At 35.4% G+C, this 19,058-nt stretch overlaps 1 protein-coding gene across 2 annotated transcripts; it reads left to right on the plus strand.

The window, feature by feature from the left end:
* The first annotated feature begins 1,216 nt into the window (after window positions 1-1,216).
* Window positions 1,217-15,640, plus strand: TOB2 (transducer of ERBB2, 2). Of its 2 annotated transcripts, none has more exons than XR_010084027.1 (3): window positions 1,217-1,489; window positions 8,624-12,713; window positions 12,771-15,640. XR_010084027.1 is itself a non-coding variant. In XM_063426375.1 (3 exons), the coding sequence occupies exon 2, from the start codon at window positions 8,629-8,631 to the stop codon at window positions 9,523-9,525; it is 897 nt and encodes a 298-aa protein (XP_063282445.1). In that variant the 5' UTR covers window positions 1,217-1,489; window positions 8,624-8,628; the 3' UTR covers window position 9,526; window positions 9,873-15,640. The 2 variants fall into 2 exon arrangements, 1 of the variants encoding a protein (XP_063282445.1); XM_063426375.1 differs by having other exon boundaries at window positions 8,624-9,526; window positions 9,873-15,640.
* Window positions 15,641-19,058: the final 3,418 nt, after the last annotated feature.

Consider the following 19,058-nt stretch of genomic DNA (forward strand, 5'->3'; position numbering starts at 1 on the left):
CCAAAAATATTAAATCAATCCTAACTCAGAAATTGTCAGGAATTGACCATATAATTGCAATATTGAGGCTAAAACATTGTAGAATGATTTTTATTTGGCTATTTAGGTCTACAATATATTTAGCTAGAAATTCTCGAACTCCTCTATGGTTACAGCTTGGTTATTTCATTTTAAATTCTTTATAGGATGGTAGGATGGCACACACAGCACAGTGACACAATGTAAATATAAAGACCAGTACCAACATACGAAATAAGTACATAACATATTACAACATTAAATCTTAAAAATCTGTTGTATAAACTATAGTATGTAGTAGTTGTCTAAAACAGCATGGCTATTTTAACCTGCAATTTTTTCTATTTGGCTTTTAATTCACTTCAATTTGGAGTTTAAATACATCCGGATATTTTTCACTCATTAACATTCAGTGTTAAGTGAATAAACCTTGTAATTGTCTAAAATTCAAAAGGGATTTGCACATTTCATCCAAAAATAGCCCAATTAAAAACATAGCTGGGTTTGATCATTTTTCCAATTTGAATGTTTTGACATAGTAAATTGCAACTATTGCTGAACTATAGACACTTGAAAAATCACACGAACAGCTGTAAATCTAAGGCCAAATAGCCTAGCTGGAAATATAAGTGATTTTTTTTTCTTGCATTAATTTTAAGATTATATTTAACAGATCTGCTTTCCAATCCACCACAAAACCCTGTCTATTGAAGACAGACTGAGAAAGCCATATTGCAACTATTTGAAAAGCCCTTTAACCTTAATTTTAGTTATGTACATCTGTACATATATAGTAACAAATTTCATTTTTCAATTCTAAGTTCTATCCTCTGTCACCAGTGTTCTAATTGTTGTTATTAACATTTCCATACATTTAGTGTCAATTTACATCACCAGTGATACAATACTTAAAGTAACAAGCCCTTTCTGACATGTCCAGGCAAACTAACACATACAGCAGAGGATGCACAGTGTGCATGTTTATTCAATGTTTAATATTTGGTATCCTGGGAACATGTATAACACCCACAAACCATTAGTTTATGTCATATTGGCTGCTGTTCTCTCAATATGGCACAGAAGCAGTTAAGCTTGCAGTGCAGGCTTCTAAAAAAAAAAAAAAAAAAAAACTAGTTCCGGCTGCCACTCTCCAAGCCGCTTCACTCTGGGTGTGTGAGTGTGTAGTGGAGTGCGGGATCCCTCCGCAGGGTTGCTAAGGGTGAAACTTTTCCCCTGACTTCCCTCACTTTGGGCCAGGAGGAGGGAGGCTGCGGGATCCCAGCGGACTCGTCGACCCCCTCACCCCCACCCCCACCAAAAATAGCAACCTAAAATTAAATCAAGAGGGGAGCCACGAAAAATAGCCCCAAAATTAGACTCTCCACCTCCACCTCCTCTTCCTCCTCCTGCTGCTTCTCCCAAAGCACATCCAACCCAAGCACCAGGATTTCAATTCTTAACTACCGACCAAGTAAGCATTATAGGCTGGAAAGCACAATAACAACAACCTTTTTATATTTGGGTTTTATATTTTATTTTTGGGAGGGGGGTAGGGCTGGCATGTTCCTGGGGATGGGTGGGTCATGACAACTTGCATGATATATCTGTAAAAGTTTGCATATTTTATGAATGATTCCTTAATTTCATCTGCCATAGCACCTACTGTCAAAGGTAGGTTTTCAATCTGTCATCAGTTTAGCATTGTGGGGACTGGGTCTTGCCAGCTGTTATTGTAGCTGTACTTGCCCTTTAAATGGCCTTTTAAATGCTGGCTGGGTTAATGAGTGCAGATTTATTTTTTTTAGCCTGTCATTTACATTTAACGATTATATGTGGCTTATTATTATTTCTATTATTATAGGTGCCACAGAGTCCCAGATAGGTGTATATATCAGGTTAAATTGTTCCCTGCCATGTACACACCCCGTTGTCTTTGCCCTTTAAACACCATACTGTCTCCCTTCCTTAATGACCATATACAGGATCTCCCTTGGGATTAATGGTATCAGAGGTGCCTTGATGGCTTTAGATTACTGTCACCAGGCTCTCACTTCTATTTGTGCACATTTCACTTTCCTGGGTTCCTTAGTCCACTGACTGCACTAGCTGTCCAGGCTGCATATTGATACATAGTTGTATTTTTATTCGAATTGTAAAATGTTGTATAGGAAGCAGCATTTTGGGTTTTGTCGATATCGGGTTTTCTGTAGTAATATCCGATGACATACTATGGAGATCCCTTTTTATAGTTATTTCTACTCCTACATCAAACTGCCATTCTCTGTATTATTAGGGCTTTTTACAGTGTTCTTTTTAGGTTCCAAACAGATTGTACACCCTAAATGTGTGCATACATGTCCTTTTAGAGAATATTTACATTATGGGTTAGCATTATATAGGATTCCAAATGTCATTGCTCTCCACTGAAAAAAAATGTTTTGTTTTGGGAGACCTTATCACAATCATATGCGTTCCCTTTTCTATTAATCTGTCTAAGCTTGCAAATTGTATTCCATTAACTAAATCTAACATGGCTGCCAGTGTGGGAGAAACTGACTTTCAACTTCTTCTGTCACAGCCTCCCTATGCATAGAGATTAAAAGGTTTAGGTTTGTTGTACTACAGTGTAATTTAATTTTTTATTTTCTAAATGGCTGACTGATAAGCACAAACAAAAACAAACCCGAGCCTACATTAGCACTTTGTAAGCATGGACATTGAGGTTGCCTATTTTCTAAGTAAAAAAATAATAATAATTTGATCAAACACCCTAAGACCATATCTCCTCCTTATTTACCAGCTAAACCAGATGAATCCAGATCCAGATTACCCAGCTAGGCCAGACTCTGGTTAACTGTTTAATGACTCACGGTGCATATAACCTATTACCCTTCCCCTGCACAGTGTGTGTGTATGTGTGTATGTATGTATGTATGTATGTATGTATGTATGTGTATGTATATATATATAATATATAATGTGTTTTATATTGCCTTGTTGTTTATTGTTTCACTTGCTAGACCCTGGGCCAAAAGAGAACAAACCTTTTTTTTTTTTTTCTTTTATTTCTCGATTTCCTTTTTAATTTATTTTAGTTTTTGGATAAAACAAACATGGTTTGCCTGGTTGTTAACACTGTATCCTCTCGCTAAACACCATTTACAGAATTCTTTTCCTTTCTAGAATGATTAACGTCAGGACGGATTTCATTTAGTTATAGAAAACCTACACCTAGCCCATTTCTCTAAACGTGTGACTGAATAGTGTATGCTTAGATGTATGCGTTTTTTATATTTTATATATAAATATTCTAAACAGTGGTGTGACCGTAGTAAAAATGTTTTTTGTTGAAAGCAAAACAGACCTATTTACAGAGCATGTCCTGTTTGGCTGAGCTTTTCTTTTTGTCTGTTATTATTTTTCTTTCTTTCTCCATTTTTAGCTTGCTTAACACAATTCTGCAATCTCCTAGTATTTCGGGCACCATTTAAACTTGTAATATGTATCAAAACTAAATTTATCTTGTTTTGTGGCTGTTTCCTATAGTCACATGGAATTTTTTATTTTACATTTTTCTTTACAAACTGCTTTAGTCAGATGGAAATCTGTATTTTCATTATAAACTACAATTCCCATCACCCTCCACCAGAATGACTATTAGTGAAGGGCGTTTTCTAACAGTTGTAAATTTATCAGGTGGTGTCTTAGTCACATTTAGTAATTATTTACTATTGCGGGCATTGAATAAAACCCATTTTTCTTTTATATAAATCTATGCCTCATCATATGTGTTTCTTGGAGCTGTTACGTGTAAATCAGATATTCATCAAAACATGGAAAAAGGTTACACATTCTAGGATTCTAGTATTTTGTAGAATGCCTACAAAATTAGTCTAGCAAAGTGTTCAGAATCTCAGGAATGGATAACCCAAAGTGCAAGGTTATTGGCCTCCTCCCCCTCACCTTGTTTAATGTGTAAACAGCCATTTAATGTCATCAGAGCCAGCCCTTTAAAATCTCACAGTATTCTAACTGTGATTGGTGGGTTGTTCCCACTCCCCTTAGTGTGTGCTAGCCTATGTTGAAGGGGTTAATGTGAAACAGCCATCCCAATAGACCCTGCTACTGCTCTAAAATGGATTCTGTTTATGATATACCAGCTTTCATATGAAAAGATGCTGTCGCTTTATGAAATTACATACACATACACATACACATACACACATTCTCTTTCACCTTCCTTCCCCCTATGTTTAGGTTGTATTAGCCTGCCAACGTATTTCTTGTTGATGTGTGCTGAGCTAGTCTCGATTCTTCTGTCAGTGTGGAATAAATATTCCATTTGGCGAATAAAAACAAAATGAGTTTTGTGTTTTGCCTTGTGCATATTTATTTTTATTTTCTTATCTACTTGCAAGTAATGTCAGAACAAAATGTGTTTTAGTGCATTGGGTAAGGGACCAGACTTGTCCCTGGTGACATGTCTTTTATTGTCATAAAGGCTTCAGGATCTGGCATTGGTATTTCGAAGAGGAAGCACAATGGAGAGTCATTTCCCCACCTATGCTTGAGATGAAGAGCAACCATGCATTATTGTGACAAGGGCCTGGTTGTAGCTACATCTATGAGAATTCCATAGTCCGAGCTAGACAAATGGTAATTTGTCAAATAAACTATACAGACATTATTTTCGAATAGGTTTTTAATCTTTAGCGTTGTGTGGTGTGTTTTTTTGTTTTTGGTTTTTTTTTCTTTTTACAATTGCAGACACATGAGATTCATAGGATTGGTGTATTGAACTGTGCTAACTCTTCCAATGACTATTGGATTATAATTCCCATAGTTCTTTACTGGTCATAGTCTAGCGGTTTTCATAATTTTATTTGATATTATATTTAGATATACTAAAATAAATCTACAGATGCCACTGCTATAGTGCGCATAATAATGGACTATAGGATGAGGTGGGCAATTTATATAGGTTTTTCCAGAAAGGGTGATGGTGCTGTGTGATCTAAACGATTATAACATGTATTCTAGATAGTGTAACGTGCATACATTTATTTTGGCTATTACTGCTTTCATTGTGCAAATACTGCCTCAATGTGAAAAACACATGTTGCTATTTGGCTGATCTGCTGAAATTTTAGATATTTGTCATGTGGCAACATTTACTGATATTGGGTTTAATAAAATAACTTTACCCATGCTGCAACCATTCTGTTGTATGGTTGTTTTATGTGTGAAAATAGGCTGGCTCCACCTCCCCCCCCCCCCCCCCCCCCTTTTATATAGGTGGTATTTCTATAAAAACTACTACAGCTGTCTGCTGTCTACACTGATCTGTGTTGTGTTTTTCAGATTTGCAAACCAGATTATGCTGAATACAATTCCATAGCCGCTATAATTTTTTAAATTGTAATAAATACAATCTTCTAAAAATTTCACCAGGCCTGCATTTTATATCTCCTTTTGATAATAAAATATGAATAGCTTTGAAAGGGGTGTTTTTTCTTTTTCCTCAGCAGACAAACTACATATTAAAGGTACAGTATAGTCACCAGAACAACTACAGTATATTGTATTTGTTTTGAGTATTCTCATTCCCTTCAGGCTTTTTGCAGTAAACACTGTTTTCAGAGAAAAAGCAGTGCTTGCATTACAGCCTAGTGATAACTCCATTGGCAACTCTTCTGACGGATATTTTTTTGAATTCTAATCATCCACCTCCTTAAAATAAATGTATTTCAAATCTCCATATCGGAGTGCCACCATTTTGTTCTAGTCTGCCCACCACTGCCTGCCTAATTGTAGGGTTCCTTTGACAGATGGATTGTGGGTAAATTAATTACCTGGCTACTGACAACTTTTTTTTCTTTCTTCACCCATTACTAGGCTTTCCATCCCGTAAGAAAAAGTTCACAAAGTGAATTTAAAAAAAATAATTGTGGGGGACCATAAGTATATTTTAAATAAATTAAACTTTAAAGTGACACCGTATGGAGGGTTACAATTAGGGGTTAGATAACCAGGCCGTTACAATGCTCTTTCAGTGAAGCTTCAGTGTGCAAAAATTGCCTGCAGTTCACGCTGCACATACTGGGTTAAAACCACTTGGCTGTCGAAGTTGTAATTCCATCTCCACCTCACCAAGAGTTCCAGGCTGGATAATGTCAATTGTGTGCACATAGTTGCATTCATTGGCTGAGAGCAGTGAGCTGACTCTCTAAGCCAGTGTGCTGTAGTGGTTTTGATGCTTGAATTAACCTAAAGATATGTTGGAGGAAATCCCTTTTTTTTTTTTTCTTCTCATTTGTAAATGCAGTTTGAATGCATTTGCTATTCAAAACAAAATCTTTTTCTAGCTCTACTAGTTGTTTAAAAATGTTAGTGTTCCAGATTAAACATATTGAACCATGTAAACATTTTCTCTCCGTTGCCCATTTTTATTATTTTGAATCCATTCCAGTATCTTCTAGGGAAGAAAAGCCTATTAATTCTACAAGCCAAACATTGTTTATGAACGATACTATTCCAGCAGTTTATGGAAAGCCCTAGACACATTGGGACCTGTTGGCATTGATATGTAGGAGACTATTGCCTTGTGTCTCTATTGTTTTGTAGTGCATTAATTGTTTGTTTCTGTATCTGACCCTCTGCACCAGCTTGTGGCATTGTTTTGTCAATAGCACCAGAGCTTTAGCAGGTTGACAGTTTGGTTAGAATTGATAAATTCATTGGCAAAATGGCAGGCGGCAGGGTGCCCTAGGCAGTGCCTCTTCTGCTTTACGATGCATCTCCTCTGACTTGATGATTTTTCTTAAAAGGACACTCTAGGCACAACCAGCTTAATGTAGTGGTTTTGGGGCAAAGAACCTGTCCCTTCAGGGAGTTGAGCAGTGTAAACGCTGACTTTTTTCTGAGTTAGAGCAGTGTTCACACTGCTGCTTTATGATCCCCTTGAGATTGCCACTAGACTTCCTGGATGCAGTCCTGCAAATATTGCGGGACCAGCGTTTAGTGTATCCAGCTCTGCAGGCAGTCGCTAAACGCTCTCCATGGAGATACATCGACCCATTGCAATGCTGAGGCGATTGCCACAGCAGGGCAATGGCCGCACATGCACACTAGCATCTTGGTGCTTCCCTATAGGGTAAAAATTGGCTGATGGCCTCAGCTAGCAGGGCTATAGTGGTGAGACTAGTGCGCCGGGGGATTAAAGCACTTTATTTAATGGATAGGGAGTGGGGAGGGGAGGGTGGCAACAAAATATTATAACACTTTAGTGTTTGGAATCCATGTTGGTATGTTCTGTAATGCTAATGTATTTCTTCTGCTAGTCATATTTTCTAATTCACAAATTTAATATTGGCTACATTTTAAAACATAATATGTGCACTCCAAAAAATACAAAATGAATAAATAAAAAACAAAACCGGAAACACACATATTCCGGAGTTTAATTAACACCCTCCTCCCTCTCCCCCCCCCCCCCCCCCCCCCATCCCCAGGGTAACAGGGGAACTAAGCACAAAAGGGCTTACACACGACCCCGACGACACCACTCGGCCAGCGACCCACCCTAACTAAGACATAGCTAAGTAGGACTGACAGTCCAACATCAGACACCACATAAGTGCCGCCCATAGCCGCACCATAGCAGTCATTCTCTAAGAAGGGACCTGAGCCACGCAACTAGATCACACGCAACATAAACCTATTAGGGAATACCGTGGACACATACAAATAGCCTAACAATTCATAAGGAGCCTCTCCCAGAACCTCCTTGTAATAGAAGACATAGACTAATTCTGACTCTCGAGCCCCTAGACATGACATACACTTCCGGGTTCTACAAAACAGGCAATGTTGGTGGAGACGGCACCTACACAGCGACGAACCCATACTTACATACTTACTTACTTACGCACGAACCACACTCCGCTACAACCCAACAGCCCTCATAAAGCAAAAAATGTGCATGATGTTTCTTACAGTTTTCTTGTTGTACCAAATTTAAAATGTCGATACTTTACTATTTCCATAACAACACATGTTTGTGTACTTTTTCACATTATGCGCTGAAAAATAAAGAATTAAAAAAAAAAAAAAAAAAAAAACGGAGATGTTTCTATAGATAAAACATAAACCTTTTAATGGAGGATCACCGCTAAAACAATGTATAATTACTATTCCTAAAAGATATAATATAACCTCTAGATTGGGGTATAAAACACACAAAGTATTAATTGCTTACAAAAGTAGTAACATAGACTTCCCAAATGAAAAAAATCGCGGAAACAGAGGAGTAACTCCGGAAGGTGAAAAAATAGTTAATAGCTGTAAAAAGTCGTGTTTTTTTTTTTTTTTTTTTTTTTCAGCGATTACCTATTTTTTCAACTTCTGGAATTACTCCTCGGTTTCTAGCCATCTGTAGCATATGTATATTTTCTTTATTCATATGTAAACAAACCGAGAATTTTACAGTTGAAATAAAAATAAAAAAAAATTAAAAATGTTTTACCGCCTGCTTTAAATTCTGTCTGTGTGTATATAAAATTGTAACAGATTTTTCCTTTTTTCTTTTTTTCCTTTCTTCTTTTAGAGAATATGCATCTGGAGATTAAGGTCGCCCTGAATTTTATAATTTCCTATCTCTACAACAAGCTTCCACGACGAAGAGCTGATTTGTTTGGAGAGGAGCTGGAAAGGCTTTTAAAAGTTAAATACGAAGGTCACTGGTATCCAGAGAAACCTCTTAAAGGTTCAGGGTACCGTTGCGTTCACATTGGAGAAACTGTAGATCCTGTAGTGGAGCAGGCAGCTCGTCGGAGTGGACTGGACATAGAGGATGTACGAGCCAATGTCCCTGAAGAATTGAGTGTTTGGATTGACCCATTTGAAGTGTCTTATCAAATTGGTGAGAAGGGATCCGTAAAAGTGTTGTACCTGGAAGATGTGGAAAGTAGCGCTGAGCTAGATAAAGAAATAAAGAGCAGCTTCAATCCAGAGGCGCAAGCTTTTATCCCAATCACTAACCAAGAGACCTCGCTGTCTAACTCGCCATCTCCATCCTTTGGCCAGTCTCCTAGCCCCACCTTTATCCCTCGTGCCACCCAGCCCATTACATTTACTACAGCTACCTTTGCAGCCACCAAATTTGGCTCAACCAAGATGAAGAAAGGGGGTCAGCGCATGGCACGATCGCCTACGAATAACCTGGCGAAGCACAAGGGCCTTTCCCTGTCCATGCACTCGCTGAATTTCAGCCCAGCTCAAGGTGCTCCTTCTCAACTTTCTCCCAACGCCAAGGAGTTTGTCTTTAGTGGGGCTCCAGGCCTCTTTTTTGATGGGGAAAGCCAGAATCTTGCAACCTCTGGCCAATTTGCCACTCCCTTCAACACTGGAAGCAGTCTCTTTGCCGAAAAATCCCCTTTTGTTGAAGGCTTGAACTTCAACCTTCCTTACCCAAACCAACCTTTCCAGCCTGTTGTCCTGGCAAATTGAGGTAAATTGGAGAACTTTTATTTCTAATAACTTTTTTTTTTTTTTTTTAAAAGAAGAAAAAGGAAGCTTATCATTTACACAATTATTTAAGAAAAAGAAAACCACAAAATGTATCTACTGGGAGAAATGGTACTTAGGTTGCATAGCTACTGGACACCTGTGAAAATCTCACCTTTTTTTTTTTTCTTTTTTATGAAAAGATACATATATATGAAAATCTATAAATAGAGAGCTATATTCTATCATTTAATAATTTTTTATTTCCCTTGGATGTAAAATGGAATAAACCTCAACTATTTTTCTATATTCCTCCTGTGCCGAGAGTTAACCATGTAATTTTTTTTCAGAAACTCCACCCTATTAAAATGAACAGTCCTATCAGCAGGACTGTAATTTGTAACAACTGCCACATCAGGAAATGAGGAAACTGGCTTGCTGAAGTTAAAAATCCAACTTATTACAGGATCATCCCTACAAATTTCAGACTGTAATTTTTTTTTTACCCCTGCTTTTTCTTGTTTTTTTTTTTTTTGTCTTGCTCTCAATTTGTTTCTATATATACACAATCTCATTATTTCAAACGTAACTTTTTTTTTCTTTTTTCTTTTCTGTTTACACTGAAATATATTACAACTGAATCAGACCAATGCACAGATCTGCCCTGTTTAGTGAAGGGGTTGAATTCTGACTGTACCATGCAATATTCTCAAAGCATGTTCAGTTTCCTTTCGTGCTTATAATGCAGGTCAGTATATACCCTAAATTTTATTTTACATAATATAATGCAAGTCAAATATATAGTAGTAAAGTTTAAAAATAAATTCATTTGGAAAATTGGTAGCAAAACCCTCTTCCAAACATGATACACTTTTAGCCAAAAATAGAAACATAAACACATTTATTTATCTTACTAATGATTTAATTTTGAGACTGATATACTTGTAAAGGAACTGGAAAGCGTATTTCTCAGAATTTAAAAACAAATTGGCAATGAAAAGTTAAATAAGCATGCTTATGAAAGAACATTTGATCTTGCATTATATTAAATTGAAAGGAAATATTCGGTGTAAGGGTTATCTCCTTCTCCCCTTTTGGTCTCTTAATATTCTGCCCCCAAACCCTCTTACACAACACTCGCTGTAACTCGATAGAACTGGAGGCCCTAATTATATGCACTTTTTCATATGGGTTATAAATACAGATTAACATTACTCTGTTTAGCAGTATTAAAGATGGCTACATTGCCTGAGACACATGCCCTAAATTGGAACACTGTCATCTGTTTTATGACCACTTTTTTTTTTTTTTTCCCATCCTCACGCCTTCATAGCAAAGGTGTATTTAAATATGTGAAATGTACATTAACAATACTTAGTCCAAAAAATGGCCAACAGGGCCAGACGTTAATGGCATCAGAAAAGATAATATATTAGCAAATGTTTTATATTATAACTATATTTTTTAAAACTGTTTATAAATCCATTTTTTTATTTATTTTATTTTCTATGAAAAGATTTTTTTGGAACAAGCCTTGCAAGGATCTGTAATCAAAATTATATATGTATATTTTAAGAAAAAATAGGAAAAAAACTAAAAAAATCACATTCTAGCCTCTTGTTGAAGAAAATATTTTGTAAAGATATAGAAGTCCAGCATTGAGCGTGTCAAATTGGATTTTTCTGAGTTTGAAAGCAGAAATTTTGGTTTTATTTCGTCCGTATAATCTTTTTACATGTAGCTCTTAACTGGTAATTTCCAAGTCTGTTTTCCAGTTATTTGTTAAATGCATAATTTTGACGCCAAAATTCTGAAATGGTTTTGCCTAAGTTTCTTTCTTCACTGAAAGCATTGGTCACATGATTTCATAGATAATCTCTGTTGGAATAGAACATAACTATCAATCCCACCCACCTACCCCTCACCCCCGTTTCCATCTATTTTGAGTAATTTATTTGCCTCTATACATATTATTGCAGTGTTTTACAACACAAACTGGTTAGTGGGTTCCACTGTCTAGAATCCATGATCCCAAAAAGTAGGCAATCAGGGGAACATTTGATTTGAATTAAATGTATTTTTTTCCTATGCTTTTGTAGAAAGCTTTTATTAAAAAAAAAAAAAAACTACTTAATGCCACAAATTCTCATGTGGCTGCTTCTCTTCAACGTTCATCCGTGGGATAATAGTTACTTTAATGCCGTTTATACATCATGTAATGTTGGCGAGAACATGCGCCCACCCCCATCTTCATTTGGCCCAGACATACTACCAGAAAGATATAAATGTAAAATTCCATTCACCATTATTTTCATGTGTTATCTGTTTCAAACTATACTGCCCTTTTGATTATTCAAATATTTGTTTAGTATTTCTCTCAAGAAAGATTTCTCTGCTGTTAGTCTTTTTTTCCTCTCCCTCTACGGTAATCTATGACTTTCTGTATTGAATATATAACAGTGGTTTTTTACCTCTGGGTCAGAACCCAAAAATCTGTTGCCATGCCATATTTAGTGCATTCATGCTGGTTGGAATTAGCCCTTTTAATGTTTAGTAGGTCTCAGGCAGCTAGTCGCAGTGAACGGTTCAAGTAGATGGTTTACTGCATCAGCTTTGCTTTCCCCAAGGCAGTGGAGCTACAGAATCTAATGAAGGGGTGTTGCAGAATATTTTGGTATACATCGTATTGCAGTTAACAAGTAAACCACCAAGCTATTTCTAGAATTGAAAAGTGGAATGCTAAGCCAATTTCATATCCTCTATATGGGTCCTGGTCCATAAAGAGGTTAAGGACCACTGAACTTTAAGGGGTAGATTTACAAAAAAAAAACGAAGTTTTTGCAAATCTACCAAGAGTATCTTAATAATCCTTGTGTATAATCTCTGTTCTCTAAAAGATACTGCTATCCTCTTCATGTTTTAGGAAAACATTTAAACTGCAATAGATGGTGAATCAACCAGCATCATTAACGATTGTTTAAAAAAGAAAAAAAAAAATGGTCTGAAAACCTCATACTATATAGACGGAGTAGGAAAATATTCCAAAATAATGCAAGGGGTTGGTACTGCATTGCTGGACAGTGCTTTACAGGCCCTTTAGAGGGCTTACGTTTGATTTGCGCTTGTATTTTATATAATTAGTGTAACGTTACACTAAAACACTATGGCGTTTATTCTCTCAACCAAGACTTGTAATGAATTAAAAAGCCAAATGGCCAACTGACTGCTTATTTACTTTTTTCCTCCAGCACAATGTAGTGGTTCGGGTGTCTATAGACTATCACTGCTGACTTTTCAACGTAAACGCTGTAAAAGGCAGTGTTTACATTGGTGCCTAGGTACACCTCTAGTGGCACACTTAGATGGCCAATAAAGGTATTTCAGCTCCTGCGTTCGGAAGTCTCCACCCTCTGCTGAACGTTTCCCATAGAGATGCTGATTGGCTTTCCTCTTGATTCCTATTCCCTCAAGCTGCTGGCTAAAAAAATGTGTGTGCTCGCCACACTCGCACTGAGCTAACGGCATGAAGAGTGGAACCTGCAGCCTGTGTGCAATGTCTTTATGACCAGCATATCACTGGGTTCGTTATCCAGAGTGCACAGGCTACTGGTTTCTTCTAATACTGACCTGAGAGCAGAGATCACATTATATCAGTGCTACCAGCTGCAGGGATGGGTTGGGTGTAGCAGTAATAATAATGATGGGATTTTACATGTTAAATCACTGATAGAGCCCCTTTAATTATTAATATACAAGCAAATTATTCAGTGTCTGATTGTTAAACTGAAACTAGTCCCCACCACCTTTGATTACTGGAACCTGCACTTGCAGAGTGAGTAATAATTATAATCGAAATCATTACTTCATGCTGATTTGTCATTATCCTGCTTCCTAAAACAGGACATGGCAAAATGTGCCATCATAGGTGCAGCGAAATAGGCCGCAAAATCTTTAGAACTTGCTTTTGCAACTTCTGTTCATATTTTTGGATATCTGTTTCAGATTGGAATGTTCATTTTAAGAAGTTCTTTACCAGAAGTCCACTTTTGGCGGGACAGTCCGAGGAGCAGTGCTCCTGGCATGATTCTTGTAGCAGGCCGGGTAGGCTGTCAGTAGGTCTGTAGGTGGACCGAACCATTATGGCCCATTGTGTATTGCCTGCAGCACAGTCTGCACCACTGGCAACACCAAATTCTGTGGGTTCATGATGATAAGTATGCTTTAATAATTCTAATTCAAGTCTGCAATTTTCTCTTTAGTTCACTACTGTTTGGCGTTTACTGAATAAACTTCTATGTTTAGAAAGTAACATCTGGGAGAAACTGTAAATGCATTGAACTTTGGGGAGCCTGTATGATAATACTGCAATACTCTCACATTACAACTAGTAAATCATACTATTTGACATGTGAAAATCTTCTGTTATTGGATTCCAGGATTCTACCTGTCCTCTGCAGCCAACAAATGGCAAATTATGTACTTTTGAGCATCATAAAATATCCTGTGTTTTGCTCACTGTATTTTTGGTAGGACTATTACTTTTTTTTATTTTCACCTTGAGAAAATATAAAACAAATCTGTAAACTATTTTTAGGCAGAATACATGCCCTTTAGAAGTTTATTTTTATTTTTTTTTCAATTTAAAAAAAATAAATTTAAATACATGTAAATAGTTGCCTATTTTGTAACACCGTGGCACATGTACTAAAGAAATTGTTTATTTTTTATTTTTTTTTCTGGAAAAGAAATTCAGAAAAAGGGAGTATGTTGAAACATTTAGAAGTGTTCTGGGGGGAGAAAACAAGGTGGAAAAACAACGAATTCGTTTTTTACGATACTTACATTTCTGTAGAAACCTTACAGTTTGTTTTCAAAATGTAAGAGGATGTGATCAATATAGTATAACTTGCCATTTATCAAGTTTGTAAATGTTCCCACTTTAAGACGTTCATTCCACAAAAGGATTTATTTATATTGTATTATGGAGCACAAAAACGTTTCCGTATAATTTTTGCTAAAAACTTTGAAAGCTCAAACACGCTCTTGAAATTGCTTTATCGATGGAGTCTGCATGGTGTGACTTGATATCTTTACATCCTTTTGTCCAACTTGACATTTGTCAACACAACTGGACAATGATTCTCCAACTCAGCTTGACCATTACATTTTCTCTGGCACAGCACCCACCTAGTCCTTTTTTTATTTTTTTTTATTTTCTTGTAGGTTTTTCCATTTTAAAAAAAAATAATAATAATTTTGTGATGTGAAGAAAATTTATACTTGGCAGAAAAAAGGTGTCAAAAATCTACAATTTTAGATCCCATCTCATGTGTGTAATAAAAACACATTAAATACTAGACTACCAACACTTAATTCAGCCTAATGTACCATTTTATTCCCTTGCATCTTTGGTTTTTGGATAAACAATACTTCACAGGTGTGAAACTACTAAGTGTAAATTGCTACACTGCATTTTTATTTCTTTAGCAATTTTTTTATATATATATAAAAATGAAGAAATCAAACACTAGTCATTATGTGTTTCCTGTTTTTATTTGCGTTTGTAAAAAAACAAAACAACAAATGCATAATTTGCTACATTTGTAAAATGTGAGAGGAATATATTCTAACTATATATTTCTAACATACATTAAGCTAAACTTCTGTTCAGGTTTTTTCTTAATTAAAATAATTTTAAATAAAAAATTATAAAAAAAATTTAAAATATTTTTTCAAAAAAATGTAAAATAAAAAAAAAACTTAAAGTAAACTCTAGAAAACTGCCTCTCTTTAAGCGGATACAGTGTCTAATCTTGTACAGAACGGAGAATTAAAGATAATCTTTATATGAAAACAATTTAAATATTATAAATGTTACACTATAACAGGTTTTGTTTTACCTTCAATTTTGTTTAGCGCAGGTCGATGGTTTGGGAGGGAATTTTTTTTTGTTTTATTTACTGAAAAATTATACAATTGATTTATTTCCCTTTTTATTTGTGTAATTTTTGGAACATTGTGCAATATTTGATGGCCTAATGGAGTGTTCAGTTTCAGATGTACAGTTTATATTGTTCCAAAGTTTTTTAAGTTTGTATTAAAAGCATGATATTGAATAGTTTTGGCTGCTTTATTTTTCATACACCTTATGCATAAATTGCATTTATACCTTACATGTTGTACATGTATGTCTTGTGCGTAAAATTAAAACTGCTTATTGCCATTAAGTTTACATAGCCAAGAAATGCAAATCTGCTATTAAACGTATTTGTCAAAAATAAGAAAATTATGCAGTGATAATGGTGAAGACTTAATAAATCATGCCATAAATCATTGAGTGGGTGGTACGTACACATAATACAAACATGTACATTTTTCTTTGACCTGAAAACATTAGTAGTTATTCTGCCGTGTGCTGACATATGATTGGACCATATTGTTCCATACAAGAGAACATTGGGTTCAAAAATTATGATTTATAAGGTGCAAACCTATTAGTAGACTTTATATAAGGTTTATTACATTGAATAATTTTTTTTCCATCTAGCAACACACCATATCAAAGTGATACTATTGTGCTAGGAATACAAAGTTTATATTCTTAGCACTATATCTCCCTCACTACCCAGTCTCAGAAACTGCAGTAATTACCATTGCAGGGTTAAGGTGACAGGGTCACTGCACCCAGACCACTTCAATGAGCTGAAATGGCCTGGGTGCCTATAGTGTCCCTTTAAACAATAAAAATCAAATGCAGGAATAGTACATTTAGAAATGGGCTGGTTTTACAAAGTGATGCTGGTGCAGTTGACTGAAGTGGTCTGGGTGTCTATAGTGTCCCTCTAAGAGCCTTCAATAATCATAGCAACCTTACATCTATCTGTAAATAAGGGCAGTTAAGGAAAAAGATGTGGCCAGTGAGAATGTTCTAATAAGGAAGATGGTCTAATCCTGTATTTTAGGATGTAGTTAGGTTTGGGCTAATCGGGATTGTATTTGGTTGGGGATCTAGTGTTGTCTGGTTCTCCAAAGGGTGCCGGAAATCATATTAAGTATATTCACACATGGTTCTATGTTGGAGATTTGAATGTATACGAAAAATGAGACATGAGACCGAACAATGCAGAAGAGCTGAAGGCCGCTATTGAAGCTTCCTGGTCTTCCATAACACCTCAGCAATGCCACAGGCTGATAGCTTCCATGCCACGCCGTATTGAGGCAGTAATTGCTGCTACAAGGGCCCAAACAAAGTACTGAGTCCATATGCATGCTTATACTTTTCAGAGGTCTGATATTGTTCTATGTACACTCCTTGTTTTATTGATTGCATGTAATGGTCTAATTTACTGAGATTGTGGATTTGGGGTTTTCATGAGCTAGAAGCCATAATCATCGCACTTATGACAAATCACGGCTTGAACTATCTTGCTTTTCATGTGATGCGTCTATCTCATATTTTTTTTTCATGTTTAAATCTTTTTCACTTTTTCAAATTACAGAAAAAACAACAGACAAAAAAAAGTAAATAATATACGGAAAGAGAAAATACCATTCGCAATGCAAGATATTCTATTACCATCTTTTCATTTTTATACATCTTACAATCTCTTATGACTTATTTTTGGCTTCGGTAACACTTTTTTTGCATCTTTACATCACTGAATTCTTTTTTACATTGGGCATTTCTTTTTTTATCCCTTCTGATATACTTTGTACATATCCTGATTCTTGTATTAAATTAGGTTTTTATCCCTCCTTTATAAAGAAGAAAAATGTTTAAAAATGTATAAAAAAAATAAAAATGTACATTAATTATAGTAATTCTTTCCTTTATGAATCTGCATTTCCAATTTTATTTAATTTATAAAATTTCATATCAAACGTCTATATCAATCTGTTCCTGCTGCTCGATCGGTTCTCGCTCTCTTTCCCTCCTCTCCCTTCCATTCCCTCTTCCTTCGTTTGTTTTGTACCACCTAAATTTTATTAGCCATCTGTATTAATGAAGCTATTTTGCTTATTTCTTTCCCCTTCTTTTCTCTTAATTTCCTCACCCAAATTTTATCATAAATATCTTGTTTGCCTTTTAGCCTATATGCCATCTCCTTGTAGATTTTGGTAATAGAGATCTTTTCCCTTATTATACTTAATGATGGCACCTGTTTTGTTTTCCATAAATTGGCTATAGCATTTTTTGTAGCCATCAATATATGTATAATTAGCACTTTTTTCTTGTAGCAATATTCTCTCTGGCATAATTAATTGTTGAATGTGTTTCCATACATCAATAATTTTTTTGCACTGCCAAAATATATGGGTCATAGATCCTTCCATTTCCCCACATCTCCAGCATGTCCCCACGTTCTCTGGATATATTTGCACCAATTTTTATGGTGTCATGTACCACCATAGCCACACTTTGTCTATCTCATATATTAGTTTCCCCTTTTATGTTGCATTACTGAAATAAATTAACTTTTGCACGATATTCTAATTTTTCGAGTATCACCTGTACTAAATAGAGAAATGTATCCACTTATGACACAAACCTATTATAATTGTATTCCTATATTTATTTAAATGTTCACAAATTATTCTCTTAACTTCACTCATAATACTTTTTATATGGGTATCAAAGAAAAAAATGGAGAAAATATAAAATTTAAATAGATGGTTAATATATGAAGATAAAGGATGTTATATATAAACTAACCCACTCCATGAATTAGCACTGAAGAAATATTTTAGATTTTAATTTTTTTGCACTGACATAATATATTAATTTTGGATGACTGAATTTCACGTTAAGATATAAAGATAAATCATAAAATAACATATAAATAACCTGCACTATATATATAAGAAAATATACAGTTAGATATTAATGAATTGATTTCCAATTATTATATTAGTTACTATGTGCTAAAATATTGGTTGGAGACTTTTGCACTTTATCACAGAATGATTAAATAATATACAAAATATTGTATAAGGTTTGCACTTTAACTATTAGATTATTTAAATGGCCTTCTTCCTTTTGTAAAGCTTTGCCTCTGATTAATATTCTCTCCTAGTGTATAATCTTATTCCTTCAGAGAGTAGACATGTTTTGGGGAGATAGGGCTGTAAAAAAGAGCCAATAGAGAAAGTAATTAGGGGAAGAACGTTAAACATGTGCATTTAGGTAATTTTTTTTTTTTTTGGAATGCTCATGTATTTAAAATATCATACATACAGATTACTGAGAACCTCCCCATCTTGTATAAAACCGCAATATGGGGCTCCCCAAGAGGGAAGCCTTCCCTGCTAAAGGTCGTCGGACCGTTTTTTGTTCTTATTATGCATTGCAAAATGTGGGAAAATGCATTAGCCAATATCTCTTGGGTAAATGGAGAGTTGTCTTTTTATGTTAATTGTTATTTGTTGTTTGTTATGGATGGTAAAAAAGAAGCGTTAATTTTGATTAAAATATCTGACAGTATGGTTCAGAGGGGGGGAGGAGAGATGGTTAAGTTTTTATCTCTGAATATTCAGGG

This window comes from Pelobates fuscus, chromosome 7 (assembly GCF_036172605.1).
Source record: "Pelobates fuscus isolate aPelFus1 chromosome 7, aPelFus1.pri, whole genome shotgun sequence".
Taxonomy (NCBI): domain Eukaryota; kingdom Metazoa; phylum Chordata; class Amphibia; order Anura; family Pelobatidae; genus Pelobates; species Pelobates fuscus.